Here is an 18,080-nt window from a genome sequence, read left to right as displayed (position 1 = left end):
GTAAGTTGCTTCAGTGCTATATTTTGTATGTTTAAGGCTTGTATAAGTAACCCGTATTGTTTTGGACTAAAAAATAAACATTTAACAAAATAATATGCTCTATAAAGATAAATAAAGTTTTGGAAGGTGAGCTTCAAGACTTAGGCGACTTCCTCCTACGCGGAAGAAAGTGGCCGAAAAAAAGCGATCCAACCATTTTGTCAACCGCATCAAGCTTTCTTATTCCACTTTCATTTCAAAAGAAACGTCTCGCCTCTTCTTTACACTTCACACCAGCCATATTGAATGGATGCACGAGATATGAAACAATAAAAAAGTTCTTAGTGCCCTAGCTACATACATACTAGTATGTTTGAATGCAAACTAAGAAGTGGATGCCGGATTTCTTCTTTGGCGTGGGTGTTAGGTGAGAAGCACTACAGTAATGTCAAGTACTCGGAAAAAGGTGCACACAATACAAAATCTAACTTACAGCAATGTCCTGATATTTTTCGACATTCCGAAAGAAATGTTCATATCTACTGTTTTACGGAAGTCAAATGGTCGTAAGTAGGGGAGCGTCTCTATTTGCTTTCAGCTGTTTAACTGTCACACCTACCCATATCAGTAGGGGGCAGCAACTTACTTTTTTATATGCTAATTTTCTGCTCATATTGTTTAGGGAAATTGATCATATAAAAAACATTATTTATTTTTAATCAAGCTGTTTAAAATTGCAGCGGCAGAGTAGCTGGGAGGTTAGCGTGAAGCCCCATGGTGCGGAGTTTGCATGTTCTCCCCGTGCTTGCAGGGTTTCCTCCGGGCACTCCGGTTTCCCCCCACATTCCCCAAAACATGCATGTCAGGTTATTTGGCCAGTCTAAATTGTCCCTAGGTGGGAATGAGTGAAAGAGTTGTCCGTCTATGCGTGCCTGGCTGGCAACCGGTTGAGGGTGCGCCCTGCCCACTGCCTGAAGTTAGCTGGGATGGGCTCCAGCACCCCCGCGATCCTACTGAGGATAAGCGGTGCAGATGACGGATGGATGGATGTTTAAAATTGCACTGAAAAAAATGATAAAAGCCTCAAATAAAGTAAATCTCTTGCAGATAATATTGCTGATTTTTCTTATTCTATTTACAATGTTGAAAGTCAGATCATGCTAAAAACTGTTTGCTCTTCTGGAAAATAATTGTATGCTCATTTGAGTTATTATTTTGTTGTATCTCTAGAAAAAAAACCAGATAAGAATAAAGTAAAATCCAAAATTTCACCAAACTTATTAACCTCAATTAATAAGCAATATTACTTCCTGAACCGGCGGCGCAGTGGTCATGGGAACCTGTCGTGGGTTCAAATCCAGCTCCAGACTTCCTGTGCGGAGTTTGTATGTTCTCCCCGTGCTTGCGTGGGTTTCCTCCGGGCATTCCGGTTTCCTCCCACATTCCAAAAACAAGCATTTCAGGTGAATTGGCCGGTCCAAATTGTCCCTAGGTGTAAATGAGCGAATGAGTTGTCTGTCCCTGTGTGCCCTGCGATTGGCTGGCAACCAGTTCAGGGTGTCCCCTGCCCACTGCCCGGAGATGGCTGGGATGGGCTCCAGCCCCCCCGCGACCCTAATGAGGATAAGCGGTACGGCTGATGAGATGAGATGAGAATTCCTGAACCACAGTACAAGAAATGATAAGAAAACATTACACTGTCAATCGATTATCATTTAATTGTAAAAAACATGAAACTGGAGCCAGGAATTCCTTTTTAAACATATTCGACCTACGGCGCGCCTCGAGATTCTTTCATGAAAAACCAAAAATGCCTGGGCTCAAAAAAACATTTGGAATAACACTGCGCTAAAGAACAAAGCGGAACCATTTCATTTACCTCCAGGCGTCTTTAAGCTTATTGACGGGGTGCTCTGGATCGTCTCGGGACTGGCCGAGACACAAAGCCCGGTGGTATTGCTCCGCCGCCGCTTGCCGGCATTCTGCGCTGCAGTACATCACCTGCAAGTGAGGGCAAAGTTTCGGATTTTTTCCCAGCCTGATACGTCGGCAGATAAAGCAATAATCTTTTGGCTCTTGACTGCTGAGGCCTTCTGAGAAGTTGCGAAGCCTCAAGGACTTTTCAGACCGCAGTTAATAGGGTGCAACTTTTATTTTTTTTAACAAGTAAAGCCAATAATGTTTGCTGTAATAAAAGCTGTGTCTCCAGGTTCTAAGCTTTAAGACAGAAATGACAAATATATACCTTCAATAAAAAAAATGACATTACTTTTAAGCCCCCACAATGTAACTCAAATACCTAGTGGTTGAAATTTGGTATGCTCATGTTTTGTATTCAATTTTCCCCCTCCGGTCTTGCCGTAGCCAGCTTAGGGCGGCGTGTCTTCCGGAAAGAGTATTGACCCTTTGCATGTGACATGTTGCCTTTAATGAGCATTAAAGTTGAAACAAATATCAATAACCACGACAGAAGAATATAACCACCACTTTTTACCATTGTGATTTATTGCTGTGCCAATCGGAAGGGTTCTAAGCCCAATTTAGAATTTCATCACATCTTTCTTGACGAAAACAGAAGCCCGGGATGTTTATATGCAATGAAACGAGGCACAAGGGAATAAGAAAAGGTGAAAGATAGAAAGAAAAAGAGCAAGGGGAGCAAGGAAAGAAGAGAGAAAGAATGTTAGAAAAAGATGAAGAGAAAGGGAGAAAAAAGACAAAAAGAAAAGGAGAGTGCAAGCCAAAGAGAAAGAGAAAGAAAGAAAAGAGAGACAGAAAAGCAGAGAGAGAAAGAGAGAGAGAAAGAAATACAGCTATGGTTGCTTTGGGAATGGCGCCCAGCATTTGAGACATTCAGAGGACATATTTAAAACTGCAGCTCATTTTTCTCCTGTGCCTCTCGCAGTATTTTCTCACAGCCCACATCAAATGACGTGCCAAGAGTTTGACACACGTGTCTTAGGGGGATACCTGTTGTAGACCAAATACTTGATGTTTGTACAAATACAATACCATGAGCTATCTACAATGCACCAACTACAGAATTTTCTTTGACGGAATAAAATGTGTGTCAATGAACAGAGCACAGCACAAGTTTTCCAGGGTTTGCATGTAGCTCTTAGGCACTCCCTAGTGGCTCCCTGGCGCTTTTCAAAAATGTCCATTTGACAATGGAAATAGATATGGTTTCTGTAGGAGGACAAACATGACACATACATTCTTAACATTTTTCAATAAATTTAAGTACAGTGGAACCTCGGTTTTCGAACGCCTCTCAATTCGAACCAAAAATTTCGAGAAATTCTTGCTTCGCTGTTCGGTCAAAAAATCGGAGTTCCAACGCCAGTAATGCGTGAGTGCGTACGCTAGGGTGCGATGCTGAGCGGCGTACGGGTCTTTTAGCCCCTAATAATACCTCTGAAGAAAGTCAGTGCAAGCAGCAAAGTTGTTACATGTGAAAAAAGAAAAGTAGTGCGTACAACTATTGCATTTAAGAAAGAAATAATAGCCAGATATGAAGGAGCGCCTTCTGCTGACCACCACAAAGGTAAAAAATCCTATTCATAAGATTACGATAACGCGAACGTACAATTAGCCTGGGTTAGCTTTAAGTTTACGTTAAACATTCAGGGTGTTGGAACGGAGCCCAACATTGAGGGTGTTGGAACCGAGCCCCCTTTCCAATGAACCGCTCACCACTTGTTGTGGAGACCCGGGTGCTAAATGACTTGTAAACCACCTGATTTTTTTTATTTTTACACGTTCATGTTAGCGTAATCTTTCGTACGGAAAAATACGAAAACGCGGACGTACGATTAGCCTGGGTCAGCTTTATGTTTATGTTAAACATTCAAGGTAAACATTCAGGGTGTTGGAACAGATTAAAACGACAAATTATTTTTAATGGGAAAAATGATTTCGGTGATTGAACAAATCAGTTTTCGAACAGGGTTGTGGAACGGATTATGGTCGAGAACCGAGGTTCCACTGTATATACAATATGAGTTGCCTTCTTTATATGGCTTTTATAGAGTTTTTAATGTTTTTGCAGCTCTAAATGAGTCTTATTCTTGGTCCAATATAGCTCTTTCAACATGTTGGGGTGCCAACCCGTGGTCTAGTCTATAGGAATTTCCTATGGAGAGCCCACCTGACAGTGAGGACAGACTTGGTGGAATTGTGGTCGGACAGGACAGAGTTCCGGAAAAGGAAGACTCAGGGCCGGATTACCCGAGAGTCTTCGGGCGTTCTCCTCCGCCGTCTCCAGGGCGCGTAAACAGTAATCGCATGCTGGCATAAAATCAGAGTTTGAATGTCAGTAAAATGTTATTGAAATCATATTAAAATCACACTCTTACCTTTGTATTTATACAAAGCATTCCACAGAAACTGGGCACAGACCAGCGGACGCTCTATGAAAATAGTCTCTCCCTTCTTGATGCATCTCTTGGCAAAAAGACCTTTCCCCTTTAGATGAAGCACACATGCAAAGTATTATTACACAATATATTTTCTTTCAAATGGAATTATGCATATGCATGATTGGACATTACAGACGCTCCCCTACTTACGACCATTCTAGTTACGAAAAACGGTACATACTTTTTTGGGAATGTCGAAAAATATTGGGACAATGCTGTAAGTTAGATTTGGTACTGTGTGCAGCTTTTTCCGAGTACAGGACATTACTGCAGCGCTTCTTTCCGCCTCTACCGGTGTGTGGCACTGTGAGAGCTCACCCAGCATCCACCCCGAAGAAGAAATGGTAAATGGTCTGCATTTATATAGGGCTTTTCAAGTCAATGAAGACCTCCCAAACCGCTTTACAATGTGCTTCACACTTAACCATTCATCCGCTTTTTAGATCGTGTATAAACATTCTATACTGTATCTCCAGCACGCTAAGAACTATGACATTGTTGTTGTTTAATATTTCGTGCGTCCATTCAATATAGTTGGTATAAATTTTAAAGGAGAGGCCAGATGTTTCATTTGAAATGAAAGTGGAATAAGAAACTCTTGAAGCTCATCTTCCAAAAGTAAGTTAAACTTGACTTTATTTATCTTTATAGAGCATATTGCTTTATAAAATGTTTATTTTTTTAGTACAAAAATATACAGGTTACTTATACAAGCCTTAAACATACCTATACAAACCTTAAATATACAAAACATAGCACTGAAGCAACTTACGAACAAATTCAACCTACAAACGATCGTCGTTTATACGAAGGGCAGCGTCTGTATTATGGTACAGTTAGGCATGAGATATTTTTCAATCGTTTCAATATATCGGTCTATGCAAACGAAGTGCATGCTTAATAAATGATGTAAACATGTGTTGCTTTAACAACTACTGTGCTTTATGTTGTATGCTACAGTTGCTTTCTTTGCTTAAATTAGCATAATGTTTGATGGGGCAAAGTCACAGAATTTGCCAGTATAGTTTATCTTTACTGGGCAGCAGTAGCTCAAAGCGCTCGTCTTGGCATCAGGAGGTTGCAGGTTTGATTATCGGCTCCTCCGTGATTTATGTCGAAGTGTCCTTGGGCAAGACACTGAATCCCTAATGCCCCCAATAAGCAGAGATTTGCCTTGCATGACTGAAACTGCTATCGGTATGTGAGTGTGTGTGTGAATGGGTAAGTGATAAAGCGCAATATAAATGCATACCATTTACATTTACTGACCAATATGCAACACTTGTATCTCCTGCTACACTATTTCTGCATCCTGTGTTGATTTATTAACAATTATTGTTAAAGAATCTGTATGGATTTTATAACCTTTTGTCCCGCTGCTGCCATTTCCTGGCTTGTGTCATCATTGCAGCTTTGTCAAGCTCCTTATGTTGAGCGTGCAAGTACACGCATTTCTTGGACCCGCTTTTTCATCTTTGTTGGGGTTTGGATGGGCATTTGGACTGTGATGTATTTGAAACAGGCCTTTTCTTACATTCACTGTTTTCACATTACACTAAGAAATATAGACAACAACTAAAAAAATGCCTGGACAAGCATGAAGTCACCACCTCTCACCCTTGTCCCTCCATTCATCTTACCAAATGTGTGCTTCCCCCAACAGCTTTGTTAAAAATTAGAGAAATGCAGAAAGGCACAGTGGAAAAAATATGTAAGGGCTCCTTGAACTCAGTCGGGAACTGTTAACACACACTTGAGAAAATATTCTTTCAACTTTTAAGGACACCTCAAACAATGCACCTCATCTTTAGGATCAAGAAGCCGTAGTAGGATAAGCGAACGATAATTTTCTGTTCAATTGTTCGTATGTATTATAATGCATTCCGTGCAGATATTAAAATCTATACATTAAACATGTGTTATATATAAGAATGCATGTGTCAAAAACACAATATTTAAAAAAAATATGCGACGTTTTTCATGCAGCGGTGATTGTCTGCTGCTTATGACGATCGAACCGAATAATTGTAATATTTTGTTAGGGGGGAAAACACAATTCGCACTCATTGTTTTTCTATTTTCCGAAGGTAAAGATACACGCAGATCACGTTTGAAGCGAACACTTCTTTCTACCTTACAAAAGCTGACTTTTTGCGATTATTCTGCATTTGAAAGACCAGAAATCTTAAAAGAGTCAAGACACCAACCTTGACGTTGTCAATAAAGCGCACTTCCACGCAGCCGGCAACTTTTGCAGGATCCACACAGAAGGAAAACATGTTATCTTCGGGCGCCGCCATCTTGGCAACGACCTATGACCTTACGCGCATGCGCAGAAGCATATGCGCCCGTCTAAATTCTACTGTGCTCTCTAGCGACCCCAAACTAAAATGTGAAGAATATAAAGATAAAGTTTTCGATAAGTAGTTGATTTTTTTTTCCACCAAGTACAACAACAACAAACATTTAGAAATGAATTGTTATTAAAATAATAATAATAATTTCCTTGTATTGTCATTCTGTGTAACAATGTACACAGAACGAAATGTCGATTGCACCTGACCCGTTGTAGCGAGCCGATGCAGCCGCAGCCAACAGAGGGCGCCGCCGACCACTTTTTAAGTCTTAGGAATGACTCGGCCGGGGCGCGAACCCGAACCTCCCAGTCTCAAAGCGGGCGCCTTACCATCTAGGCTACTGAGCCATTGGATCATTAAGCAGAGTTTAAATTCTAACATTTAACATCTCCTGTTACCTCGGGTTAAAATGGCCCACCATTTTGTTGTCAAAACCCGAAAAAAAAATCCCCATAAATTATGTTTATTTAAACTTTTTTTGACTTGTCTTGGATTGGTCCCAACAATAAAACAAAATAATGTTTTTATTCACATTTCTGTGTAAGCTGTACATAAAAAAGTACAAAGGAAATATGGGGTGATTTTAATGAATTACAAATCTAATTAGATGCTATTGTAATAAATTCAAACACCAGGAACCACTAGTCATTATTTTAATATTGGAATGTGTCTGTCACTGCCGATATATAGTCATGATTGCATGTTTCTTCATTTATTTCCTCTTTATTTGGTTATAATTACGTAACTGCTTCATTAATAATACAGACGCTCCCCTACTTACGATCATTCGAGTTACGAACAACGGTAAATACGAACATTTTTTTCGGGAGGTTGAAAAATATCCGGACATTGCTGTAAGTTAGATTTTGTATTGTGTGCACCTTTTTCCGAGTACAGGACATTACTGTAGTGCTTCTTTCCGCCACTACCGGCGTGTGGCGCTGTGAGAGGTCACCCAGCATCCACCCCGAAGAAGAAATCCGCTTCCTCCTCCTAGTTTGTGGGTAAACATTCTATACTGTATCTCAACCACGCTAAGAACTTTGACATTCAATATGTTTGGTGTGGTGTTGGAGCAGGGATCGATACGGGATACAGGACAGACGGGATCGATACCGAGCAGGATACTGGACAGGACGGGTGAGACGGGATTGATACCGCAGACAGAATAACAGGGCTTGAATCAGTGTTCGATACAGGATGGGTTGGGAACAGAACGGGAGCCAGAGTCAAAATGCTTGCCTTGCAAGTGCGGAGGTTTGTTGACGGACCGACAAGGATTGACTGGAAGCATGGAGTTTAAATAGGAGGGGAACCAATCCTGAAACGAGGAGCAGCTTGAGCCAAACGAGCGGACACAGGGGAGGGCAATGAGCAAATCATGACAAGAACCAGTTTGAACAAAGAGTTTTTTTGTCCAGTGGAAATTTCCACCACCCCTGTACTTTAAGATTCATTTTTTCCTCAAAGTTTAGGTTTGGATTAAGCTTATGGACTTTCTTGTTGGCATAAGAACGTTGGTAAGCCATTGTTTTATACCTCACATGTGCCCAGAATATTCGGTAATAAGGTACTAGTTGTTTCTCCAGCTTTCATTTTGACAAACCGATTGTCTCAAGACCTGGATATAAACGAACACGAGGAGGAAGAAAAAGGATGTGTTTCCTCGTTTAAAAAAAATGACACAAATCACATCAAAATGTATTAAGTGTATTTATTTCGTATTTATCATGCACTTTTTTACAAGTGAACTTATTGTGTGTAAATTATACAAATATCGCAAAAACACATTTTAGTGTTATTCAAACAATACAAAATTGTGTGCAAAATGAATTGTTAAGTATGCAAACCATACAATAATTTGAGGTTACGTGGTAGTGTCTCAAAACAATTTTGAACAATACATCAATATATTAGATCTGTAGTAAAGTACATTTTTATTGCAGTAATATTGCAGTTAGGGTGCAACAATGCAATTTTACAAAAAGATACAAATAAAAACATGTTTCTTTTTATTGCAATATATTAAATTCAGTATTATTCAAGTATATCAAAATAAATTAAAAACTATCGGGAAGTACAAATTAATAAACGTGTAGTAGTCAAGTAAAACTCCAAATACATAAAAATGTTAAGCACCGTGCTGTGGCAACATGAATATTTCCCTACTTGCTATAAATTCGCATAAGTAATACTTGTTTGATTTCATTTTTTATACTTTTTATTGCTTCGAGATTTATTATCAGGATCGTCACCTTTAGTGGGTGTGAGCCTGTTCATAAACAAAATAAACAAATTATTCTTCTATAAAACAATATAATATATATAAGAATTTGCATTAAAACAATACATTTCATTTTGAATTTAAAAATGTAATATAAAAAAAACTATAACAGCGGTTTAGTTATTGTTTGTATTTATAGTGTGAAGATATTAGAAATGCAGGTTTTAAAGCCCTCTTGTGGCCAGTAGCGGTATTGCATGTCCAGACTATTAACGCACCATCCAGGCTATTTTTGGGTGGCCTATTTTTATCATGACTTCAATTAAAGTAAATTTCACGAGATTGCATCTCTATAGAAAGAAAAAAGGATTGACTTCTCATTCAACCATATCGTCCTGTCGAACCAATCATAAACCCTTGTTGTAGGTCACCATCTTGCAATCTGTTGCCATGGCGATCTCGGGCTCCAGGCGAGACACCTCGATCTGCGAGGAGGACGGAAACGAAACACACACTCACTAAAATGGCTGCAAGGTGAGATTCTAATTAAAAAGAGAGGTAGAAGGGAGGGCGCCGGACAGGTTTTGATTTAGGGGACGAGACGCCGCGACCTTGACTCCCAAACCCGATCATACGATCGTATATTACGGTGGTGCTTCGTCATACGAGCTGAATCCGTTCCAGGACCGCGCTCGATAATTACAAACTAATTGGTTTGCTCCTGTGCTCCCAAAGTCATCTAAGTCAGAGATGTCAAACTCGTCAAGTAGAGAGAGACTGAAAGAGAGAGAGAGAGAGAGAGAGAGAGGGAGAAAGAGAGAGAAAGAGAGAGAACGAGAGAGAAAGATAGAGAAAGAGAGAGAGAGAGCGAGAGAGAGCGAGAAAGGCAAATAAAGAATGGGCAGGATAAAGATAGAGGGAAAAAATGAGATAAAAGAAAGACAAAAATAAAGAAATAAAAAAGAGAGATATCCAGAAAGAAAGTGAGAAAAAGATAGAGGCGCGGAGGGAAGAGATAGAGAAAGATAGACAGAGAGGGAGAAAGACAGAACGTTACAGAGAAAGGGAATAAAGAAATTGAAATAGAAAGAGAGGAAGAAAGGGAGAATAGAGAAAGAAAGAGTGAGAGCAAGAGCATGAGCATGAGAAAGAGAGGCAGGGAGAAAGAAAGGGAGGTAGGGAAAGAGTGAAGGAAAAATATAGAAAAAAAGAGTTAAGATAAGAGATAAAATAGAGAGAGAGAAAGAGAGTGAGAAAAAGATATAGAAGAGGGGGTAAATGAGAGAAAGATAGACAGACAAGGAAAAAGAGAGAACGATATAGAGAGAGTAAAGGAAGAGAGACAGGAGAGATGAAGAGAGAAAGAGTGAGATAGACATAGAGAGAGCAAGATTGTGAGAATGAGAGGCAGACAGAAAGAAAGGGAGATAGAGAGAGTGTGAAGGAAAACGAAAGAAAAAAGAGTTGAAATAAGAGATACAAAAGAGAGAGAGAGATGGTGAAAGAGAGAAGGAAACAGAAAAGACAAAAGAGAAAGAGGAAAAAGAGAAATGGGGCAGAATGTGAGAAGGAAAGGAGAAAAAAGGATGAGGAGATAAAGAGAAAGAGACAGAGAGAAAAAGAGATAAATATAGAAAGAAAAAGAGAGTGTGAAACAAAGAGAGCGAGAGACAGAGAGAGGGAAAGCGAAAAAAAGGGGAGAAAGAGAGAGAAAGATAAAAAAGGAGAATGAAAAAGAGAGAAAAAGAAAGAAGGAAAACAGGAGAAAAAGAAAAAGGGAAAAGGAGAGGGAAAGAGAAGGAGACAGATGCAACATCTATTGCAGCCTGGTCATCCTGGAAGGGGATTACCTCTCGTGTGGCCCCTTCTTAAGGTTTCTTATCTTCCACATGCGGGGGTTGAGATTTCCCATGCCCGCATGTGGGTTTCAGATCAGGGGATGTTAAGGCCTATACAAATATATATACGACTTGAAATTACCTGTGACATTTGCGGGAAGAGGCTGATGGCCACAGGCAGCGACAGGCCAAACGTCAGCAGGCAAACGAGGCTGTGGATGGGCAGCATCAGTCTGCGGTTCCTCTGCAGGAAGGGCAGCCTGTGAAGGTTTATCGGTAAAAAAAAAGGGAAAAAAGAACGTGAGTCAAGCATTGTTCCCTCTAAGCTGCTCGCACATTCTCAGCGCACAAGAAAATCTAGCCAGCGCACAAAAATGAGGGCTTAAAATTACTAATTAAGAAGCGACTTAAGTCAAAGTTACAGTGCATGAAGGTAAAAATACACGGGTTCCTGACGTTGTGTCCTAAATGCGGTATTTTGAAGTCGAGTCAGAGTAGAACGAAGTTGAGTAAAGTTAGTAGAGTTGGTCGAGAACCGGCTTCTTCGGCTCGGCTCACTAAAAGGAACCGGCTCTTTTGAGTCCTAAACGGCTCTTCAGGTTATTTTTGCTTCTTTAATCCCAACATGACCAAATATTATGTAAAACTATGCACAAAATGACTTAAAGGAAGGGGGGAATAGAACAAAAAAGAAAAAAATACCAAAATGAAAATGTAGTGAAAAGCTGAGAAAAAAGAAACAAAACGAAGAGAAAAAAAAGAAGGAAAAATTTAGAAAAAAAGCCAGAAAAAAAGAAAAGAAAGAAATGTACGAAAAGAGTAAACAGAGAACAAAAAGAAAAAAGTAACAGCTCGGAAAAAATAAACACAATGAGATTTTTTTTTAAAGGAATTAGAAAAAAGTCGAAAAAAACACGGAAAAAAGAAGAAAAAGTTTGTGTTGCATTCAAATAATTTCCAATTATATCAAGTAAATCTTGTTGCCAACATTGTACTTCCACCAAAAAATGTTCTGTATCTTACAACCGACTCAATAAGCCCCCCAAAATGTTAATATTATGCGACAAAACATATCAGGAAATGAAAAGAAATGGATATCTTGTGAAAGAATTGTAAGAACAAACGACGTTTGTAGGCCGTACAACCTTTGCAATAGTACATGAGTCAATTTATTCAAAAGAGAAAAATCATTTTGCATTGCCGGAAACTCGGCAAAATGTAACTTGATGTCAAGTTTTTGACATGTTTGATAATGAATCATCCTGCCACGCTTGGGATTATGGTTGCTCACTGTTGTTTCAAGCGTTGCTCACCGACTTTGTGTGAACGCTCAGACCCCTGCAAAATTAGAGGGAACATTGGAGTCAAGTAAGATGTGCACATTGATCTGTAGGCCGCCTGCAGTTATTTTGGGACCTGTGAGGAGGGGAGAAACAAACTGCAGAGCTTCATCTTCTGGTGCAGAAGCACCTCAAGCTGCAATGACTCAAGTGGTCTATTATTCATTAAGGAAGATCACGGCAAGGTTTTGCTTCGTATGTGTGACTGAGAATATCCTGTTTTCTACCTCAATTCTAACACAATATGCCCTTTATATAAATGTATTACCAGGAGTCCAGGAGTGTTTTCATTTTGGATCTCTAGTTGCACTAGTTTCAGTGTGTGTACGTCAATTTTGCTGTCAAGTTTCGTCGAATCAATTTGCTCAAGGCCCTTTCATAATCATTAGTTCTGGCTCCTGTCACTGAAACACTAGATGAGTTTTATTTATCAATCATTTTTTTGCCACAGTGGGGCAGCACCGCTCCACAAAGGGACACTAGGTGGTGCTAGAGCTCATTCTGCCTCTCTAAGAACCCTGACCTCTTAACCATGGGGTCGGGAATCTATTTACATAAGCTCGATGATAAAAGACTGCTTGTGTAAATTTCTCCGAAGCGTTCAAATTATGGTTAACTCCATTTCGGGTTTGGTGCATGCATAGTCAAAGCCCCTCTAACTTTACCCATTGTTCAGTCTAGTGCAGAGGTCAGGAACCTTTTTGAGCCAAAGAGCCATAAAAGCAAAAAAAAAATTAAAAAGAAATTGAGAGAACCACATCATATATTTTCAGACAAAATTGAAAAAAACTGCCAGAGAAAAGAAAGACAAAAGAAATGAATAAAAAAGAGAAATATGCAGAAAGAGTGAGAAAAAGATAGAGTGGGGGTGAGATAGAGAGAGAAAGATAGACAGATAGAGAGAAAGAGAGAACGTTACAGAGAGAGAGAGAATGATAATAATAATAATAATAATAATTTCCTTTGTATTGTCATTCTTTTGTAACAATGTACACAGAACGAAATGTCGATACACCTGACCCGTTGTAGCGAGCCGATGCAGCCGCAGCCAACAGAGAGCGCCGCCATTTTACCAATGTTATAAGTCTTAGGTATGACTCGGCCGAGGCGCGAACCAGCGACCTCCCAGTCTCAAAGCGGGCGCCTTACCATCTAGGCTACTGAGAGAAAGAGAGAACAGAGAAAGAAAGAGTGAGATAGAGACAGAGATGGAGCAAGAGCGTGAGAAAGAGAGACAGAGAGAAAGAAATGGAGGAAGAAAAAGAGAAAGGAAAAATATAGAAAAAAAGAGTTGAAATAAGAGATAAAATAGAGGGAGAGAAATCTAGAAATAGAGTGAGAAATATATATAGAAAGGGGGGGCAAATGAGATTGATAGACAAGGAAAGAGAGAATGATACAGAAAGTAAAGGAAGAGAGAGAGAGAGATAAAGAGAGAAAGAAAAAGTGGGATAGAGATAGAGAGAGCAAGATTGTGAGAATGAGAGGCAGACAGAAAGAAAAGGAGATAGAGAGAGTGAAGGAAAAAGAAAAAAAAAAGAGTTGAACTAAGAGAGACAATAGAGAGAGAGAGTGAAAGAGAGAAAGAAAGAGAAAATAAGACAAAAGAGACAGATGGAAAAAATAGAAATGGGGGAAAATGTGAGAAGGAAATGAGAAAAAAGGGATGGGGGAAATAAAGAGAAAGAAAGACAGAAAGAGACAGAGAGAAAAAGAGAAAGAAGTATAGAAAGAAAAAAAGACTGAGAAACAAAAGACAAACACGCTCTATATACAAAAGCTAATTTTTCGGCACATTTTATTTCATTGTGTGTCATTTGATGATCTAATCAAATGTATGAAATGATAATAATGCCAAATCCTGTGTCCCGAATCAATGTAAATATGCCATTTACAATTTCGCTTCCACCTTCAGTTAGGAGTGTCGAGGCCATTTTTTTCCATGAAATGTGTCCTTAATAAAGGTTTCAAAACCATGTGCATGCAAAGTTCTTTTGTAAAAATGTCACAAAGCACTGCAAACGATAAGCATATCCTCATATTCACTTTCGGTGTAGACTGCACTAAGCGTGAGAGAGAGAAGGAAGTGCCTTGCGTTGTGTGCAGGGATCCGCCCACCTGTACTGCTCACCCAATCCAAGTCGTTTGCCAGCGTTTTTATTTATCAGTTTAAATGGTTTCTTATCGAACTTCTGCATTAAATTGCTTTATATGGAACAAAATCGGGATGAAATCACTTGACTTTGGAACGCCACAGAGAGATGTACAATAGTTACATTTTATTTTGGGGCCACGTTTACTTATGAAAAGAACCATAAATGGCTCCCGAGCCATAGGTTCCCTACACCTGGCCTAGTGTATATAACAGGCGCAGTTTAACCTACAGTTTCAAGTCAAGGTGTCAAACCAAAACACCCTGTTTTGGCTGTACATCGCTAAAGAATCCTTTATATTGAAGCTCATTAAATATTGTATGTTCACTGATGAAGCACTTTATGATGAAAACCCACACAACTAACTGTAATTACCCACAAACGCAAGCAAAGGACACAAAACTATGTGTGAGAGTGAGCGGTAGATGCAGTCTGAGCTATGCAGCACAGCTTCGTCCCTTTTCTCACACACTAACTTTTCTTTTGCAATTATTTGTGACATGCTTACAAAAAAACTCTGCTTGCACCCTGTATTGGCAACCGTGACAGTTTGAACTTGTAGTTTGCATTGTAACTGTCCATTTATAATAAAATCTGAGATACTTCATGTATATTAGGTCCACACATGTACGTCAGGAAATTGGCCGGTCCAAATTGTCTCAAGGTGTGAATTACTGATGAATGGTTGCATGTCTTCGTGTGCCCTGTCTTCATGTTGTTGCCTGCCCACTGCCCGAAGATGGCTGAAATGGGCTCCAGCACCCCCGCGACCCTAGTGAGGATAAGCGCGCAGAAAATGGACGAAAGTGTAAATTGAGGAATCTACCGTATTTTTCGCACTATAAGGCGCACCGGGTTATAGGGCGCACCCCGAAAAAATAGTTTTTGGTCCTATATTTGACATACATAAGACGCACCGGATTTTAAGGCGCTACAATGGGAACGTTGACAAAACAGTCAGATAGTTCAGTCCAACTTATTACCCCCTTAATATTCCCAAAGCTTGCAAAGACGCAAATACGTGTCGAGAACACGTGCGGATGCGGTGTCCGTACGATGTCACTCATATGCATCGTTCCATCAATCGGAAGGTTAAAGTCTTGGGATTCAAGAAATGCCAACCATTCCTTAGTTTCTATTTTCTTTTTCGCTCGCAACTTTACTGTGCATATGACAATAAACACTTGGAATTGAGTTTAATTTAAAAATAGACACTCCATTCCATCCATTATCTGCACCGCTTATCACAGAAACATCAAGTTCAGTCTGAAACAAGATACAGGGAAAATATATAACCGGAGTAGCTCACCGAAGTCGTTGTGTTCAATAATAATGTGCAGCCATGGTCCTCTTATATCCGTGAGTGAAGTAAATCCAAGAGAATAAAATATTTACAAATACAGAATAGTAAAAAATGCTTTCTCTATGCCGTCAACCACGTGCTATTCACATTCATCTTTTTCGGCCAATTGCAGGCTTTGTTTTGCCGTTTAAGCCTATGCCAGCCTGTAAATGATAAAAAAGGATCCGCCCCTTGACCTCCGAATAACTTTAGCCAATAGTGATCGATTCAAATGATGATTGACACATTGGTTAGCCAATGAAACGCCGGTAAATAAATCCCAGCATACACCGCGGACTACTTGGCGTTCGGGGGAAAATCTAGTCGGCAACTGCAAGTTAGTTGGAAGACTTTGCGACTTAATATTGATCCATATATAAGGCGCACTGTATTATAAGGCGCATGGTCAGCTTTTGAAAAAAATAAAGGCTTTTAGGTGCGCCTTATAGTGCGGAAAATACGGTAATCAAAGATACGTCTTTATTCAGTTGTAAAGGATGAGTGTGATGTGATGCATGTTGCACAGCTGTCACTCGGACGGTACATGCATTCCACTGTTCCAGATTTTCAGGTTGAAATGTTTCAAAGTCGGCCTCAGGCCGCAACTCCCGCCGAGCGTTAAATCATCCGAACACGCCTTGTTAGCTTCACGCATGTTGGGCGGGAAAGGACTTGTTTTGTGGCCATATGGTTCTTTTTTTTTTGAGCTGCACGAAAATATATAAAAGTGTTGGTAATTTTATTAACATACATTACAACTTTTTTGTTAGTTTTCTAAAATGCTGTGATTCTTTATGAGCGAGCGAGTTGTCTGTCTCTGTGTGCCCTGCGACTGGCTGGCAACCAGTTCAGGGTGTCCCCTGCCCACTCACCAAAGATAGCTGGGAGGTAGAGCGCTCGTCTTGGGATCAAGGGATCCCAGTTTGAATCCCGGCTCGTCCGTGTTACATGTCGAAGTGTCCTTGGGTAAGACACTGAACCCCTAATACCCCCAATAAGCAGGTTAGGGTCTTACATGGCTGCAAGGCCGCTATTGGGAAAGGTGGAGCACATTGTAAAGCGCTTTGGGAAGTCATTGACTTGAAAAGCGCTATATAAATGCAGCTCATTTCATCATTTCATTTCATGGGCTCCAGCACCCCTGCGACCCTACTGAAGATAAGCGGTGCAGATAATGGATGGATGGATGGAATTACATTGAATGGCAACACGGCGACAGAGTGGTTAGCGTGTCTGTAGCACAGTTCTGAAGTCATGGGATCAAATCCAACTATACCAGACTTCCTGTGCAGAGTTTGCATTTTCTCCCCGTGCTTGCGTTGGTTTCCTCTGGGAACTCTGGTTTCCTCCCACATTCAAAAACATGTTAATTGTCCGATTCCAAATTTTTACTAGGTGTGAATGAGTGAGTTGTCTGTCCCTGTGTCCAGTTCAGGGTGTCCCCTGCTCACTGCCCGAAGATGGCTAGGATAGTCTCCTGCAGCCCCGCGACCCTACTGAGGATAAGTGGTGCAGATAACCAAAGATTAAACCATTTCCACAGGATTTGGCATTCGTTTAACAATTAAAAGTACTGTGTTCCTCGTATTTTATACGATTTTTTGCATCATTTCAAATTGTGTGCACCATAGAACAATTTTTGTACAAGATTTTGTTTTTTAAAAAGACTCGATTTTTTTTTTTTTAATTCAGGATTTCCGTTTTTCTTAGCTCTACAACAGTGGGTTACATTACCATTTTTAGTTATTTAATAACTAAATATGACATGAGATGATAAATAATAAACAATTTAATAAAAAAAAAGAAGATAAAATATTCCTTACTGGGGATCCGTGTGCACCAGGTAGCCCCCTAAGAGCCTCTGGGTAGCCCTCAAACTGGTTCTGAAAATAGGTTACTAGTATTGGGTCATAGCGATTGTCTCGGAAATTTGATTTCTAACTGGAATGAGAAATCATTATCAGTGTCTTTAAAAGCAATGGGGTTGACTGTGGTTATTCTAAAACTAAGACTTATTATTACAACCTCACAATAACAAAATAATTATGAAATCGTTATAATATAGGTTGCTATTTTAGGTATGCGTTTCACACTGGTAGCCATTTAAGCTAATCATTAATAAGAAAGTAGCTCTCAGGTTAAAAAAGATGAGCGACCCCTGCACTAATCTATACAGCAACATCTAGTGGTCAAAGGATACACTATATCCCTTAAAAGCAGGGGTGTCAAACTCATTTTAACTTGGGGGCCACACGTTAGAACAAATATTCTGTCGGGGGCCGGACTAGTAGATTAAAGAGAAAGAAAAAGAGAGATGAATAAAAGAGAAAGAGGGAGGGAAAAGAGAGCGAGGGTGGGATAAAGAAAGGAAAAGAGATAGAGGGAGAGAGTGTGAGAAACAAAAGATAAAAAGTCGTGAGAGGGCG

The 18,080-nt window shown here is 39.9% G+C and overlaps 2 protein-coding genes across 3 annotated transcripts in view; both read right to left on the bottom strand.

Moving 5' to 3' along the window:
• smyd5 (SMYD family member 5) overlaps positions 1 to 6,703 on the bottom strand; it is a 29,987-nt gene extending 23,284 nt beyond the window's left edge. The window contains exons 1-4 of the mRNA XM_088343556.1: positions 6,608 to 6,703; positions 4,338 to 4,446; positions 4,130 to 4,269; positions 1,859 to 1,980 (exon numbers count right to left, since the gene is read on the bottom strand). Coding sequence (XP_088199682.1) covers positions 1,859 to 1,980; positions 4,130 to 4,269; positions 4,338 to 4,446; positions 6,608 to 6,700 — 464 coding nt within the window. The 5' untranslated portion in view covers positions 6,701 to 6,703. The remainder of the gene's footprint in view (positions 1 to 1,858; positions 1,981 to 4,129; positions 4,270 to 4,337; positions 4,447 to 6,607) is intronic.
• Positions 6,704 to 8,459: 1,756 nt separating this feature from the next.
• The window catches only part of sfxn5b (sideroflexin 5b), a 30,836-nt gene continuing 21,215 nt past the window's right edge, over positions 8,460 to 18,080 (bottom strand). For both annotated transcript variants that reach the window (XM_088343553.1, XM_088343554.1), the window contains 2 exons: positions 10,962 to 11,079; positions 8,460 to 9,466 (listed from right to left, as the gene is read on the bottom strand). In XM_088343553.1, coding sequence (XP_088199679.1) covers positions 9,389 to 9,466; positions 10,962 to 11,079 — 196 coding nt within the window. In that variant the 3' untranslated portion in view covers positions 8,460 to 9,388. The remainder of the gene's footprint in view (positions 9,467 to 10,961; positions 11,080 to 18,080) is intronic.

Source organism: Urocampus carinirostris, chromosome 9 (genome assembly GCF_059441175.1).
Source record: "Urocampus carinirostris isolate Australia breed hairy pipefish chromosome 9, RoL_Ucar_1.0, whole genome shotgun sequence".
NCBI classification, from domain to species: Eukaryota; Metazoa; Chordata; class Actinopteri; order Syngnathiformes; family Syngnathidae; genus Urocampus; species Urocampus carinirostris.
This window is presented reverse-complemented; position numbering and strand designations above follow the sequence as displayed.